The 16,869-nt window shown below is 37.5% G+C and overlaps 1 protein-coding gene across 3 annotated transcripts; it reads right to left on the reverse strand.

Moving 5' to 3' along the window:
* Positions 1–741: 741 nt before the first annotated feature.
* Positions 742–13,086, reverse strand: SNRNP27 (small nuclear ribonucleoprotein U4/U6.U5 subunit 27). Of its 3 annotated transcripts, XR_013961355.1 has the most exons (8): positions 12,973–13,062; positions 11,884–12,004; positions 10,003–10,106; positions 8,269–8,348; positions 3,650–3,663; positions 3,496–3,560; positions 2,192–2,366; positions 749–2,105 (listed from the first exon to the last, which is right to left on the reverse strand). XR_013961355.1 is itself a non-coding variant. In XM_080682975.1 (6 exons), the coding sequence occupies exons 1-6, from the start codon at positions 13,004–13,006 to the stop codon at positions 2,312–2,314; spliced, it is 459 nt and encodes a 152-aa protein (XP_080539101.1). In that variant the 5' UTR covers positions 13,007–13,086; the 3' UTR covers positions 742–2,311. The 3 variants fall into 3 exon arrangements, 1 of the variants encoding a protein (XP_080539101.1); XR_013961354.1 differs by lacking the exon at positions 3,650–3,663 and having other exon boundaries at positions 12,973–13,066; XM_080682975.1 differs by lacking the exon at positions 3,650–3,663 and having other exon boundaries at positions 742–2,366; positions 12,973–13,086.
* Between the last annotated feature and the right edge of the window lie 3,783 nt (positions 13,087–16,869).

The following is a 16,869-nucleotide window of genomic DNA, read 5'->3' on the forward strand; positions in this document are numbered from 1 at the left end:
GCAGTCATTCTACTACTTTTCTATTTATTTATTCATTCTTTAAAACCTATATGGTTTTATTAACCAGTATCTCCCCAATAAATTCAATGAGAGAGAGAGGGATAGAGAGAGGGGAGGGGAGGAGAGGGAGAGAAGGAGAGAGGAGAGAGAGAGAGAGAGAGAGAGAGAGAGAGAGAGAGAGAGAGAGAGAGAGAGAGAGAGAAGAGAGAGAGAGAGAGAGAGAGAGAGAGAGAGAGAGAGAGATGAAAAGATAAGACAATCTGTGAGTACTAGCCCCGTTTACTAGTAGGTTACTACTCTTTTCTTTCTATGGAATGACCTGCCAGGAAAGCTTTTAAAGAACTATAATAAATGGTCAAATTTCAGATGCAATGAAGGATTTAAAAATCCAGCTAAAGAAACATAAAATTGTGTACATACAAGAACCATAATTATAGAATTTTTAAAAATAGTAACAGATTACAAACAACATTCTGAAATAAACCATACTTGATGATTAAAAAAAAAGAGGCAATATTACATGTGCTGATAAATAATCTTAAGATTTACAAGTGAAAAAAAGGCTTGTTGTGTAGTTTGCTTACATTTGAATAAAATATGTATTTGCGTATATCTCTGAAAAGATACACAATTAGCTCATCACTTTATATACTTTGTGCTATCCAAATTGTGTTCCATGTGTTTGTACTCAAAAACAAACAACCTAAATTTAAAATCTAACTACGGAGCTCAAATACCAATGAGATGTGAAACAGAATAGGTAATGTTTATTATCTTTAATATAAAAAGAGTTTCCTTCAAGTAAGAAAAAGAAAACTTGCCAAAACACAAATGGAACCAAGATTTAGATTTAGCATTTTACAAAGGTATATGGCTAACATGTTTTTAAAATGTTCCTCCTCCCTAGAAATTAAGTAAATTAAAAGCAAATACCAATACTTTACTCATCAGATTGGAAACTTTAAATAAATTATTACACCCAATATTAGTACATGTGTATGAAATGGGATTGCCCATACTTTACTGGTCAGAGTCCATTGTTACCTTTCTAGCCATATATATGTATCAAAACCCTTAAAACATGCACAATTGTGCGTTCACGCACACACACACACCTTTTAAGAACCGAACCTGAGGAAATAATGCAACAAGTACAAAAAGATATATGTAACAGGGATACTATTCACAGCAAATCATGGGAGGGAAGTCAATGTTCACCAAGTAAATGATTAGTTAATAAAAAATTATGGTACAGCCGAAACCGGTTTGGCTCAGTGGATAGAGCGTCAGCCTGCGGACTGAAAGGTCCCGGGTTCGATTCCGGTCAAGGGCATGTACCTTGGTTGCGGGCACATCCCCAGTGGGAGGTGTGCAGGAGGCAGCTGATCGATGTTTCTCTCTCATCGATGTTTCTAGCTCTCTGTCCCTCTCCCTTCCTCTCTGTGAACTATCAATAAAATATATTAAAAAAAAAAATTATGGTACAACCAAGTACCTCCTAAAAGCTGTTTCCAAAGAATATGTAATATTAAAAAGATATTCACAGCACATGGGAGAAAAAGAATTAGCAAAAGAGAACTGCATTCTGATCTCATGGTTGGGAGTAGGAAATATACACCCACAGGATCCTGGAGAGATATATACCAAAATATTAACATTGTTTCTGGGGGTAGGTTACAGGTGATTTTGGCTTTTCTTTTACTGTTTGGTTTTCCCAAGGTTTTTTTTGCTTTTTGTTTTTTTAAATAATAAGCATGTATTGCTTTTAAAAATGGGGGAAAAGTAATAAGTGGTACTGAGGAAAAAACCCTCAGAAGATACAAAAATCCAGTTATACTTTTTCATTCTTTTAATTTTTAACTACTAAGAATCATATCTAAATCTATGCATGAAAAAATAAAATGTACAGGGAGATATTTTATACAGTAATAAAATATTTATCAAATACAGAGAGGTAGAAATAATTGCTTTATTTGAGACACTTACATCCAAATTACTTTTATGTGTTTTAAAAAATCCTAACGTGCATCCAAGAAGAAAACATATACAGCTTCCACAGGAATAAGACAAAAAATGGGGTTGATGATTGCCCCAAATGATACTTCCTAAAAGAAAAAAATGTAATATTTAACATTTCTTCTTTTGAGGCAGGGTAAGTGAACTGCACACATCAAAGATAAAATTTTCTTACTTTACAAGGAGGAAGGGCTGTGATCCTGGCCTGTTTTGATGCATATGAAATACAAAATACAAAATCCACTCTTCTGATCATGATGAGGGGGGAAAAAATCATTCTTCAACATTTCAATTTTCACGCAATGAAATCCAAAGGTCTGTTGAATCCACCTTTGCGATTCATGTACTGCCTATGACAAGAAAAAAAAATTCAATGTTCATTTAAAAAAAAATTCTGGACTCCTCTTGCGAAAAAATATTCATGGTCCTGGTCAGGTTGCTTAGTTGTTTAGAGCATCGTCCCAATATACCAAGGTTGCGAGTTCTATCCCCAATCAGGGCACATACAAGAATCAATTAATCAAGGAATAAGTGCAACAACAAATTGATGTTTCTTTCTCTTTTTCCCCTTTCCTCTCTCTCTTTTTAAAAAAATCACATGCTTCAGAGATTGCACCTATAAATAACCTTTAAGATGTCAAATATAGAGTAAGAAGTATTCAAGATTATTTAATGTACAGTAAGAAGAGATTACTTCACCTTCAAAATAAGCAACAGCATTATAAATTTCTGTAAAATCCAAATAGAAGTATGGAAATCTACTTTCAAAATTATTTGAGAAGATCCCACAGACTTAAAAAAATCAATTTATTTATTTTAGGTAGCACCGAACACCTAGTTAAAGGATATAGAGCAGAATTCAAAACAGGTACTGGTTTTCTTTATAACACCTTATTTGAAGGTGACTTTACAAAGGAATGTCAATGATGATTCTGGTTCCTTAACTCACCAGCATTCTCAAACACATTATTCATATTCTAAATTAATTGGAATATTAGTCTTTTATCAGTGATAAAGGTAGAGAGAAAAGCAATGTTTGAAGATGTCTTCTTGACTTTTCAATTCATTAGGTATTCAGTAAGATATCAAGTATGAATTGTCCCATTCTATTAATAAAATGTGTGTACTTAATATATTTACAGTTGAAATCCTTACATAATCAATCCAAGTGAGTAATTCAGGAGTGATCTATTTTTTAAATCTATAATTATAATGAAATTAAAGTCAAAAGACTTAAACAATGTTCTGAAGAACTATCTATACAGTTGTAAAAGATTTAAGTCAACTACCATTCTCTATAATAATTAGTTCACATGTAAATCAGAAATTCACACACCAGAATATAAGTAAGGAAGATTAAAACAAGGGACTGTATGGAAGATTGCTACATTTCCTACAAATAATTATCATATAATAAATTCTTTCCCAAGCACATAGTTTATATCACTGATTTAAACATAATAATGGGGTAATGCATACCTGTACTTCCTCTTCTGAGACACATTTATGGCATAGGCATTTACAGAACCATCCAACTTTTTTCCCTGGAGAAAAGCAATATACAAATTATAAAAACAGGAAGGATACATTAAGTGCCTTGATCAAAAAAATTGCAGCCTATAGACAGACTTACATGGCAAGATCCATCTAAGAATGAGGTAGGCCAACGAGAAAAAGAATTTTCAGATCCTGATGACATCTCATGAGCACCCAAGTATTACACTTCTGTTCACCTTTTTATAGTCACACATAAGCAAATAATACAATATTCAAATTAAGAAACATTCCTGGTTTATGTATTAAGGGCAAGGCAGGAAAGGAAATAGTGTAGCAAATCCTAACCTCTTTTGATCAAAGAATTCTTTGAAACCATATATAAGTTAAGGGTATTTTCTCTAGAAAAATTCACATTTTCAAATTATGGCTGGATCAGTCACTATTCATCTAAATCCCATTTCTTACACAGGCCTTGCAATTTTGGTTTTTAAATCAGAAAATCAGAATACAGAATAACATATGCTAATGTTGAGTGTCACTTGTACCTTGGCCTTTTCTCATGTGGCATCTACGCTCTTTTTCATTAATTCCATTATGGGTCTTTTGATTCAGCCAAGTTAACTCACCACTTGCTGTTCCTCATGCCTGAATTACCATCCCAACTCCCATTCAATCTTCAACTATGTGGAGCTTATACATTGTTCAAGGCTCAATTCAAATGATCCAGGAGCATGAATACCCTCCATGTTCCAACCTGCATTATGATGATGTATACACTTGATGTCATTTCCCCTATGAGACTACAAGCTTCTTGAGGGAGGGATATGCCTGTGAGTCACCTTTGCATACTCACATCCTAGGCCACTGCACTTTCAGGTGCTCAGAAAATGATTGTTAGATGTATGAACACCATCCGTTAGCACTCACTTGCGCGCGCTCTCTCTCTCTCTCTCTCTCTCTCTCTCTCTCTCTCTCTCTCTCTCTCTCTCACACACACACACACACACACACACACACACACACACACACACACACAACCCTCAATCCCCACCTTTCCTCATTATTACTCATGGGAGTGTACCCTATCTGTCTGTGTTAGGGCAAAAAAAGGATTCTTACTCACTGGCCTAAAGGCATATACAAATGAGGTACATATTTAAAGTGGAGCTAAAATAAATATATTTGATCTTATTTTTCCTATTTTCACTACATTTTGGGGAAGGGAAGAATAATGGGTAAAATTACTTGAGGTGCAGGATTTTGACCTCCCAAGAACAGGAGGTAGGAATGACTTGCACACACTGGCTTGGAAAAAAGAAAATAATGTTAACCTTTTTACTAAGTTCAATTCCTAAAGGCTTAATGATTTTTGAAAATTATTTGTGGAGTTATATATTAATAGCCCTATTTTCATTTACATGTTGGAATAGAAAATTATCCATTAATAAACATAACCAAACTTTGAATTTTCCCAAAATGTTAAAATGGAAGGGCTACATTGGCATATGAAAAGGTCTCATCATAGATCAATATATCACCATAAGCACATTACTGAATAGCACAAGTGAGCTATAACTGAAGCTAACTGCATACAAACTAAAATAACACTCTTGTAGATGTCATTAAAAAACAACTGATATTATTTCTTATGGTGGTACTCCATAATTTTCATGGGACTTATATTCACCTAATTTTTCCTTTAGAAACAAACATCTTCAGCAGACTATATTTAAAAACTAAGTGAGACTTCATCTTCACATATGATTCTCATGAATTTCAAAGAATACTGGGGATAACCCCCTACCCCCCAATAAAGAAAATAATTCTGATAAGTTCCCTCTATATTCTTCTAAAAACAATAAAAATATAGTTGCTTTACTTTGAAGATATTTTTATTCACCCTACATATATATTAATCATTTTAGTTATAAAAATAGTTTGGAAAACAATATTAAAGGAAAATAAACTGATACATAAACTGCATTAAATTCCAAAATGGGGTTCTCAAAACCATATGTGAGAATAAAAGCTCATTCTTAATTTTTTCACTTCAAAACAGTACTCCTCTTAGTTTATACATTGTCATCTTAAAAGAGTATGTGGGAGGAAAAAGATTATTTAGCCCCACACACAATCACATCAGTTAGAAACTTTTAGAGCATCTGAAATTACCCTCCTTTCACAACTCAATGGAATACAAGATGAGGGGAAATGGATTTTCTCAAAAAATCTCAAATTCCATTTACAAAACTAAAAAGACTTAAAATTCTAGAAAATGAAGTTTTTAAAAAACATTCTCTCAACTCTTTCTCTGTATATCCTTACTAGCTCCCTCCATCCCTCTTCTCCCATCCATTCCCCTCAAACTCCCTTTCCCCTATTTCTTTACCTCTATCCGCCTACCTCTTCCTACTCTCTCCCCTCTCCCTACCTATAACCTGACTTCACCTCCATCTCCACAATCCCTCCATTTTTCCTTCCCCTCCCCCTTATTCTTTCCAGTATGATGGTTAGACACTATTCAACCTCCAAACCACCCCTCTCTGAGCTATGAGATATGTGTGCAGCTACCCAATGTCATCTTTATCCAGCAGCTGAGTTTTCTTCTTCTGTTTCACAGCACTTCCTCTTCCCATAATCCTTTCTTGGTTAACCCTACCACCCAGTCTTTCAGCTTGTCACCTCAATCATCACTGACTGCTCACTCCCACTACCACGTGAATGGTTCTCAATATTCCGGATCCTCTCAGTTCATGTCTTCATCATCTTTCACTTGCATGACTCAGCAGTTCTCCCTGCCTCCAATCTACCAGGTGTACCGATTAATAATTCGGATTTTGTAATCAAAGAAAGCACAGTAATTTCAAGAGAAACATCAAAAGTGCTTTATTCAAAGTAATGTCCATTGCTAGCTACATATTTCCCCCATCTTTCAGGTAATTTGTTGATACCATCCCAATAGAACTTTTCTTGTTTTGAGGTGAACCATTCAGAGACCCAATTTTCCACTTCTTTGTACGTTTTGAAGTGCTGCTCAGAAAGTGTGTGTGCCATTGATCGGAACAAGTGGTAATCTGAAGAAGCAAGGTCTGGTGAATATGGCGGCAGGGGTTAATACCTCCCAGGCAAGATCTTTTACCTTGTCTTTAACTGGTTTTGAAGTGTGTGATGGTGTGTCATCATAAACAAAATTACTTTGCCGTATCTTCTGGCCCATTCTGGCCGTTTTACGATCAAAGCGTGGTTCAAATTGATTATTTGTTGTTGGTAGTGATCAGTATTAACTGTTTCACCTGGTTTTAGAAGCTCATCATACACACCTTTCTGATCCCACTAAACGCAGAGCATTGTCTTCTTTCCAAAGCGATTTGGCCTTACAGTCGATGTTGATGGTTGACTTGGATCAACCCATGATTCTGTGCGTTTGGGATTCTCAAAATAAATCCACTTTTCATCGCCAGTCACAATTCGATGCAAAAAAGACTTTCTTTCGTGACACTGAAGCAACATTTCAACGATGACTTTTCGGTTTGCCATTTGTCTTTTGTTCAGTTGATGTGGCATCCATTTTTCCTTTAAAATATTTCCTATTGCTTGTAAACAATCGGAAATTGTTTGCTGAGCAACATTTAATCTTTCTGCAAGTTGTTTTTGAGTTTAACAGGCATCTTCATCCAATAATGCTTGTAATTGTTGGTCTTCAAACTTTTTCGGTTGACCTGGATGTTGTCTTTCACATAGAAATCATCACTTTTAAAGCATTTAAACCAGCATTCACAAGTATCTTGAGATGGAGCATGTTCATCATAAGCTTCCCCAAGTACACAATAACTTTCAGCAGCACTTTTCTTAAAAATTATTAATTAAAACTTTCCGCAAATGCTCTTTTTTTGGCACAAAATTCAACATTTTTAAGCGTAAAAATATCTATGATGTTAACACCTTCAGAAAATTTGACATGTGAAGTTTTGAAGCATGTTAATACAACAAAATAGCATACATATAAAACTGCATACATATCAACATATGTGTAACTCCATCTATTGAAAAAAAATCTGCATTATTAACTGGTACATCTGGTAAATGCCTCCCATCTGTGCTCCAAGGCTGCCCTAGGTCATCTGTCTAAAACACATATAAATCCTATCACTCATTTTCTTAAAAATCTTTGCTTTCTCTCACCACCTAAAGAATCATCTCTTGGGAGGATTGGAGGGGAGGGGGATGGGAGGGAAAATTGGAGATACCTGTAATACTATCAATAATAAAATATATATTAAAAGAAAGAATCAACTCTAAATTCCTTAGCATGGCAAAGGGCAGCAAAAGTCCGTTATGATTTGCTTCCTACCTCTATTTCCAGCCTCAGTGTAGTCACTGGCCCATCAGCATCTTTTTAACAGTCACTGAATTTGAAATTCCCACAATACACTATGCTACTTCATGTCTACATGGCATTTTCATCAACTCCTCCTTCTACTTAAATTGATCTTCCTCCTCTTCTTTGTACTGGCCCTTTAAGATCTAACTAGACATCATCCCAGGCGAACACTCCCTGGATTCCAATGGCACCTCATCGCTTCCTTCTCTGTACCTTCAAACCCCTTCACACAGCAGGTTATTATCTTTTAACTGAATAAACTTGTATCAATGGAAGCAATTACATAGTCAACAGTAAAAAAATATGAAAAAATGGGACAGTCATAATGGATTAATTCCAATCAAACTGCTTAACTGGCTTCAAGTTTTACTTACTTTTGTTGAGTCAAAGGAGGCAAATCCCATTATCTTCATCATTTCTATTTCTTCTTCTGTTTTGCCCTCTAAGTCTTCCTCTGCAAAAATTTTAAAAACTCTATTATTTTATATATATTAAAGCAAAGGTGGCACTAGATTAACAGTCACTCCACCTTACCAGCAGAAAACATACAAAACAATCAGCTAAAGACTTAAGTCTAGCCCAGCTGGTATGGCTTAGTGGTTGAGCGTCAACTATAAACTAGGACAGTGGTCGGCAAACTCATTAGTAAACAGAGCCAAATATTAACAGTACGATTGAAATTTTTTTCTTTTAAAAACATTTTACTGATTTTTTACAGAGAGGAAGAGAGAGGAATAGAGAGTTAGAAACACTAATGAGAGAAATATCCATCAGCTGCCTCCTGCACACCTCCTACTGGGGATGTGCCCGCAACCAAGGTACATGCCCTTGACCGGAATCGAACCTGGGACCCTTCAGTCCACAGGCCAACGCTCTATCCACTGAGCCAAACCGGTCAGGGCTTGAAATTTCTTTTGAGAGCCAAAATTTTTAAACTTAAACTTCTTCTAACGCCACTTCTTCAAAAGAGACTCACCCAGGCCATGGTATTTTGTGGAAGAGCCAGACTCAAGGGGCCAAAGAGCCGCATTTTGCCGACCACTGAACTAGGAGGTCATGGTTTGATTCCTGGTCAGGGCACATGCCCCGGTTTTGGGCTCATTCCCACTGGGGGTGTGCAGGACGCAGCTGATCAATGCTTTTTCATCATTGATGTGTCTTATCTTTCTCTCCCTCTCCCATCTTCTCTGAAATAAATTGTTTTATATATATATATTTTGCCCTCAATTTGTAATGTAACTTTTTTTAAAAATTCTTTATTGTTTAAAGTATTACGTAAGTCTCCTTTTTCCCTCAGTGTCCTCTCCCCAGCCACCCCCAACCCCCAGCACATTCCCTCATCTCCCTACTGTCTGTGTCCACTGGTTATGCTCATATGCATGCATATAAGTCCTTTGGTTGATCTCTTACCCCTTCACCCCCCGCCTTCTCTCATAGGTTGGACAGTCTGTTTGATGGTTCTATGACTCTGGTTTTAATTTTGTTCATCAGTTTATGTTGTTCATTATATTCCACAAATGAGTGAGATCATGTGATATTTATCTTTCTCTGACTGACTTATTTCACTTAGCATAATGCTCTCCAGTTCCATCCATGCTGCTGCAAATGGTAAGAATTCCTTCTTTTTTACAGCAGCGTAGTATTCCGTTGTGTAGATGTACCACAGGTTTCTAATCCACTCATCTGCTGATGGGCACTTAAGCTGTTTCCAAATCTTAGCTATGGTGAACTGTGCAAGCAAAATGTAACTTGAGGTGCAAGGAAGGAATGTGCTTGTCACCTTCCAACAGAAGAAACTGCTTAAAAGGACATGTTGAAGCCGTTAGGCAGGACCACCTTTAATATCAGACATGACACTTGTTTTGAAGGTGCTTCCAAAATAAAAGATGCTCACATTTTTAATTGTCCTTCCAATATCAGGAGCACCACAGATAACCAAGAACTCAAAAGGTACAATTAAAACAAAATCTCAATCCATATGCAATGAATACTATAAACAACTTAATATATCTTAATGGTCAAAAATTATACTTTTATAATGTTATCATGCCTGAAGTTATCTAAACAAGGCTGCACTCTTCCTACAGTTATTTATCTAATAGCATTACCAGTTATCTGACGTTCTTTGCTCTTTGTTTCTTTCTTTTCCTCATCTCTTCTTTCTTTCAGTCGAGAAGGAGAAGGAGATGTGGATCTATGTCGTCTTGGAGATCTAATATTTAATAAGTAAACATGTCAGAAACAGACATACCTGGCCACTGTGTCAATCAGCACAGATATGCATGAGTGCCTGAAAGGTAAAGGCTGAACAAAAACCAGGCTGCAGAGAACCACGAGCCCATTTCCTATAGAAGAATAAGTTAGAAGGTTCTGCCCTAGCCCGATTGTTAACAAAAAAACAAACAAACAAAAATACAGTCTTGCTCAGTATAGCTAGGGCTAAAAAATGTAACTAATGCAAGGCAGAAAAATGTAACTAAACAGCTTCTAACAATTGCACATAAACACACAAAAAGTTGACTTAAACAGCAATAGTTGCTTAATAGGAAATCACGAGTCCATTCTAAGGTACTTCCAAGATCTCACATTTTTCATTATACACTTGAATAAATCTTTATCACCAAAAAGTCAATAAAAACAAAACAAACACTTATTCCTTATTCTTGCCAAGCATCATGTTAAGTGCTTTTCTGGTATTATTTCTCATTTACTCCTAAAGGCAACTCTAGGAGTAGAGACTTATTAACCCCATTCACCCATGGAAATGTTAGGTTTAGAATAAGATGGGCTTAAGTCTCCCATTTCTTGGCATTGTAAATCAAGCATGTCAAACTCGTGGCCCACAACGAATATTTTTTCAGCCTAGCCCAGTGGTTGGCAAATTCATTAGTCAACAGAGCCAAATATCAACAGTACAACAATTGAAAATTCTTTTGAAAGCCAAATTTTTTTAACTTAAACTATATAGGTAGGTACATTGTTATTAACTTAATTAGGGTACTCCTAAGCTGGCCTTTGCTAAAAACGTCCTCAATCTGATTGAGGTACACTCAGGGGGCCAAAGAGCCGCATGTGGCTCGGGAGTCGCGGTTTGCCGACCACTGGCCTACCCAATATAATGATATGTAAGAAACGTTTTAATAAAAATTTCATAACTTAATTTTTACAATATCCTGTTATACAGTACATAATTATTAACAACAAACTACAATGTTCACTAATGACTGACCACTATAATTGTGTTGCATTCATTTCCCTTACAAGCCTTATGTGCAGGTGCACAATTTCTCTCCACTACTAGCAGCAAATATTTTAGCAGCCAATTGCCACATCATTAGTCTTGGACTGACTTGTTTGGTGTGTGCAACAGGAAATATTTCGCTTTTGGAGAAGAAAAATAGGTTTATATGCGTTACGCTTATTAATTTGTGCAGTTATTCAGTGTCTGGTAAGTTAAAGTTCAAAAAAAAATATTAATTTCTATTAAAATGTTCTATTATTTGCCCTAATTGGTTTGGCTCAGTGGATAGAGTGTTGGCCTGTGGACTGATTCCAGTCAAGGCATCTACCTTGATTGCAGGCACATCCCCAGTAGGGGGTGTGCAGGAAGGAGGCAGCTGATCCATGTTTCTTTCATCGATGTTTCTAAATCTCTATCCCTCTCCCTTTCTCTATGTGAAAAAAATCAATAAAATGTATTTTTAAAATAAAAATAAAATATTCTATTATTTTGTTAACGATTACTCAATTTATTTCAGCCCTTTGTATTCAGCATGTCTCTATCGAAATAAACCTACATTTCTATGAAAATTGAAGCTTTTGGTTTTTTGCACCCCATAAACTTAAACCTTGTTTATTTGGCCCTTGTTAGCCTTTAGGTTTGATATGCTTGTTGTAAATGGCCTTATAAGTGATAAAAACAAAGTAAAGGGCAACAACTAGTTTCTTTGGGACTTGTGGTAAAACCTCTGCCTATGATCCCCACTTACCTGGAGCGTCTTCGGTGCGGGGATCGAGAGCGGCTCCTTCTCCGATCTCTCTCCCTGGACCGAGACCTTTCCCGGCGCCTGCGTTCTCTCTCCCGCGAAGTGGACCGGGACCGCCTACGTTCTAACACAAGGAACAAAATTGCAGAGCCAAAAATCATCTCAAATATTTAGAGCTGGATTGTCTAGTAGAAATATAATGCAAGCCATTTCTAGTAGTCACATTAAAAAATAAAAAGCAGATGAAATAAATTTTTTTAGGTGAAATAAATTTTAACTGAATGTTATTTGACTAAATATATACTTTCAAACTATTATCATTTCAAAAAGTACTCAATATAAAAAGTATTTTATTGTTACTTTTTCCGTACTAAATCAAGGCAGCCCGGTGTATAACCTACAATTAAACAGCACGTCTTAATCCTGATTGGGATCCTCAATAGCCATATGTGGATCCCGGCCTCATTTAACTTTTAAGAAAATCACGTCTTGACAAGTTGAAGGTGGTAAAAACCAATCAGGGGCAGAACCGAGGGTCTAAGTCAGAGTACACAGCACCGCCTCACTTACAGGGGGTGGGATCAGGAGACCTTATGAGCTCCCAGGACACAAGATTCCCTATTATAATAAACTGGAGAAACCTACATGGAGTATTTAAGACACAGGCAGTATAACATGCTGAGTGTTATGGAATGTGCATTAATTCTCACATCCGTTTTTAAAGCTAGGTAATATTACCCCCAATGTCTAATTATGGGAATTCGGACTCAGAAAGGTTGGGTGTCTTACACACGGTCACCCAGAAATTAAGTGAAAAAAAACGTGGTCTGATTCTAAATTACCAGGTACAAGAATTACAAAAGTTACTATTGGAAGCTGATGAAGAGCGAAACGCCAATTTAGAAGGGGAAAAAAACCTACTTTGGAACCGAAGGGCGGAGATCTTCGTTCCCCCATCCACACAGACACCCCGCTTGTCTCCTTCTCAGGAGTAAAGGGCCTGCCTTTCCGCTGCCTTGGCAAAGACAATAAGGGGGGATAGGAAGCGCCTCCAACCGAGCCCCAAACCCTTTAAACGGCTTCTAAACTCACCCCTCCGCGGAGATCGGGAGCGGCTACGACCCATTTGGAGGGCTCCTCTACCTCAAACCGCCTCGGAAACGACTGTGCAACAACTTCCGTGAGGGCCGGAAGTGCGCTTTCACTGCCGACTGGAAAAGGTTGAAACCACTCACAAGGGTTCCGCGTCTTGCGAAGTGCGGCTGCGCAAAGCCAGCCCAGAATCCAGGGGCCCACTGGAGCCGGGAGATGCGGATGAGGACCAAGTTGTTACTTCCGCTCCGCCAGCCCCGTTTTCGCCGAGGCTTTTGTTTCACGATGGGCGTTAAGATGTGCTAGTAGATGTTATAGAAATCTGGAAAAACCCATATACCCACAATCCTAACACAGTTTTCATCCCCCCCACACCACTTATCTTGGCAGTTCTTGTTAAATGCACAAGATTTTTCTTATCAAATAAATTCTAAAATGCAAGCAGTTTTAAGTCCACACCGGGAAGCACTAGAGTGGGTCAGGAGGCAGAGGGAGCTAGGGGAAAGCATGGATAAGAGACATGATTGTGGTTTTTGCAGGAAGGAATGGGAGAGGCAGGGTAGGCGGGTTAATTTGTGATTGGAGAATTTGAATAATTTCAGCGCGTTTGGGGATGTAGGGGCTGTGCAAGGTTGCGGCCCTGGAGTCACAAGGGCAGAGGACTGTTGCCTGGCTTGTGAAAGTTTGGTAAAGAAAATGGTTGGAGGATATAGGCTGCCAATTGAAAGGCACTCTCCCAAGGCCCCTGGTGTCAAAACATGAGAAAATAAAGAGGCATGAGCAATACAATTATTCACACGAACATTTATTGCACACCTGGGTACCAGAGGATTAATAGTGAAATGGGCATGCCTGCTCTTGAGTAGACTGCTGGCCACTGAGAGATAAAAACTAGTAAACAGTGTGAATGTGCATTGATAAGGAAGAACATTATGAGGGCACATAAGACTGGTACCTAACTGGTTTTGAAGGGGAGGGTTGTCAAGAGAAGTTTCCAGAATGAAAGGATGTCCAAACAAGACCTTAAGGATGAGTACAAGTTAGCTAGGTGAAATGGGGTGACGCTTGTCGTGGTAAAAAGTGGAAGAGGTTGTCAAGGTTACAAATGCAAGAATAAGCATGGGCTATGCAGAGAACTAAAAGTATGGAAGCCACTTGGGGAACAAGGAGTTGACATCTAAAGACAGGGCTAGAATAGACTTGTAAACTATGGCAGCTATCCTGAGACAAAGAATGAGAGCGAATCAGATTGAGTTTATTCAGAGAACACGTGAATAATGTAGAGGCTTCACTCGGGGGAATATAATAGGAGGCTGGTACAATAATCTAGATTGGAAATTACAGTGGCGGGTAGTAGAATGCTGTCAGTAGGTATGGTGGAACGTGCTTGAACTTGATAAACAGTTGGTGAAACTAGAATAACCTGGTGATGTTTAGATGCAGAGGATGAGGGAATTAGAAGATTCAGGACAGACAGACATCCAGGTTTCACGTTTGTGGAACTAGGTAGATGGTAGCATCATTTGCTAAGATAAGGCATGTAGGATCAAATCTGGGGAAAGAAGATACCTTCAGATCAGGACAAGGTAATCTGAGGTGCCATCTTGAACACCCAAGAGGAGATGCCAACTAGATGTGTTTCTGGAAATCAGAAGAAAGATCTATGCTGGAACCACAGAAGCAGGAATCATCAGAATACAGATGTTCAATTGAAGCCCAGAGAGTGCATGAAGTCACCCACCTGGTGCAAGCTCAGGAAAAGGTTCTGGAGAAAGCCAGAGGAAGAACCCACAAAGACTAAGGAATGACCAGAAAAACAGGAGGAAAACAGGGTGAGTGTGATATCAGAGAAGTTTAAGAGAAGGCTGCTTTTAAAAAGAACAACGTGGCAATTTTAAATGTTAAAAGAAGTGAAAAAAAAATCCAAACACATGGAGACTGTAATAGTTTGCAGAAGTCATTGTAGACTCAGAAAGTTTTAATAAAGTTGAGTTGTGGATGGCTTTTGAAGTGAAGACAATTTGGAGAACCCGTTGGAGTTTGGTGATGTTGGGCAAATCATATAGTGGGTAGAGGTAAATGTGTCACCGACGGTTTTTCAAAGATGGGAGAATCTTATACCCAATTAAATATTGTTGTGAATGAGTCAGTATAGAGGAAAAGAGTAAAGAATAAAAAGGAAAAAACCAAAGGATTAAATTCTATAAAGGGGATCAATCTCAGGCAATAAATGGCTCCTCCCCTTTAAGACGTGGGATAGAAAGTGGGTTCTGCTAGGGCTTTCCTATTTACTGATCAAGTCGCCCTCTCTTAAGATGTACTGTACATTATCCAGCACTGTATATCTTCAGCATTGTATCTGGAAGAAAATACTGTATATTTCCAATACATGGTTTGAAGTTCCCTCATTCTAAGGCCATTGAGATAGCATTTGAGCGGGGAGGTCAACACTCGTGATCATATTTGTGTGTTTCTTCCCCAACCAACCAGATTTCCTCAGTAAAGCCAAACTGTATTTAAATTGTGTGTACCTTATGTAAGAACCAACATGAACCATCTGTGATTCTCTGCAAATGTACTATCTCTAGCCTTGGTTAAATTTTGTTTTACCTTTGCAGTCCTGTTTCAGATAATCCTTTACAAAAGTATCCTACTTTACCATTCCATATGGATGCCTGCTATTGAGTCAGTAATTTTCCCCTAGTTAGATCTAGTCTGACCACTAGTTAACAGTGATTGTTGTTGTTGGAGACTTGGCTTTTTTACACCTGTACCCTGAACCTTGGGAAGAATTTCAGGATCTGGTTGGGAAGGGAACTGTACTATGCCTTTTTTTTTTTTTTTTTTCCTTTTAAATGCCATCAATCGATTTGATCCACATTGCTTGAAATATGACTCAATATATCACCTTAGGTGATTGGCAAATCATCACCTAATTTGTACTCTGGCTCTATTATCTTTACATGGGTTCACCTTTAAGGGAATAAAACCTTTGACATAGTTTTAATATTGACAGTCTGATATTCTAGACCAAATCTATTTGATAGGGCTTTCTGCAATGATGGGCATATTCTATCTGCACTGTCCCATATGGTAGCCAGTGGTTCCGTGATTACTAAGCACTTGCTTACTGTGACTGAGAAAGTAAATTTTATTTTAATGAACTCAAATTTAGATACCCACAGAGTGTCTTGGTAACCCTATTTTTGCATGTGATGTCACGAATTGTTCAATAACAATGGTAATAGTATTCAAAGGCTTTGAAATTCAATAAAATGTTGGCTGCTAAACACTTGCTAAAAAAGCTAGTGACTACCATTGTTTATTTAATTTTGGCTTGCTAAGTTTCCAGGCATCCCCTCAATTTTGTGAACCTTGATTTAATGGACTTCAATTTATTGGACAAAATTTCTGGTCCATATGTCATATGGGAAAATTAAGTTAATTTTAAAATGCTTTTTAACCAAGATCTGCTTAAAATTAAATTAACGGATTCTTTTGTTATTAACTCACTGTTAGTTTTTATTTTTTGGTAATGTTTGTCTGAAGATATTTTTTTTAATTTATTTTTTTAAAGGAAAAATATTTAATTTTCTTTTCTTTTTTAATATATTTTTATTGATTTCAGAGAAGAAGGAAGAGAGATAGAAACATCAATGATGAGAGAGAACCATTGATAAGCTGCCTCCTGCATGCCCCACACTGGGGACCGAGCCTGCAACCCAGGCACATGCCCTTGAGCAGAATTGAACCTGGGACCCTTTAGTCCTCAGGCCACTCTATCCACCGAGCAAAACCGGGCAGGGCAAGCAAGATATTTTTATTATATTTCAGAGCGGAAAGGACAGGGAGAGGTAGAAACATTGGTTAGAATCATTGATCAGTTGCCTCCTGCAC

Source organism: Plecotus auritus, assembly GCF_963455305.1.
Source record: "Plecotus auritus genome assembly, chromosome: 8".
NCBI classification, from domain to species: domain Eukaryota; kingdom Metazoa; phylum Chordata; class Mammalia; order Chiroptera; family Vespertilionidae; genus Plecotus; species Plecotus auritus.

Bases quoted from the DNA above. Each gene is read 5' to 3' on its own strand.
- SNRNP27 (XM_080682975.1), bottom strand. From the start codon at position 13,006: ATGGGTCGTAGCCGCTCCCGATCTCCGCGGAGGG. The intron at 12,005-12,972 runs GTGAGTTTAGAA...TCCTTGTGTTAG, and splicing joins CTCCCGATCTCCGCGGAGGG to AACGTAGGCGGTCCCGGTCC. The intron at 10,107-11,883 runs GTAAGTGGGGAT...ATTAAATATTAG, and splicing joins CCGCACCGAAGACGCTCCAG to ATCTCCAAGACGACATAGAT.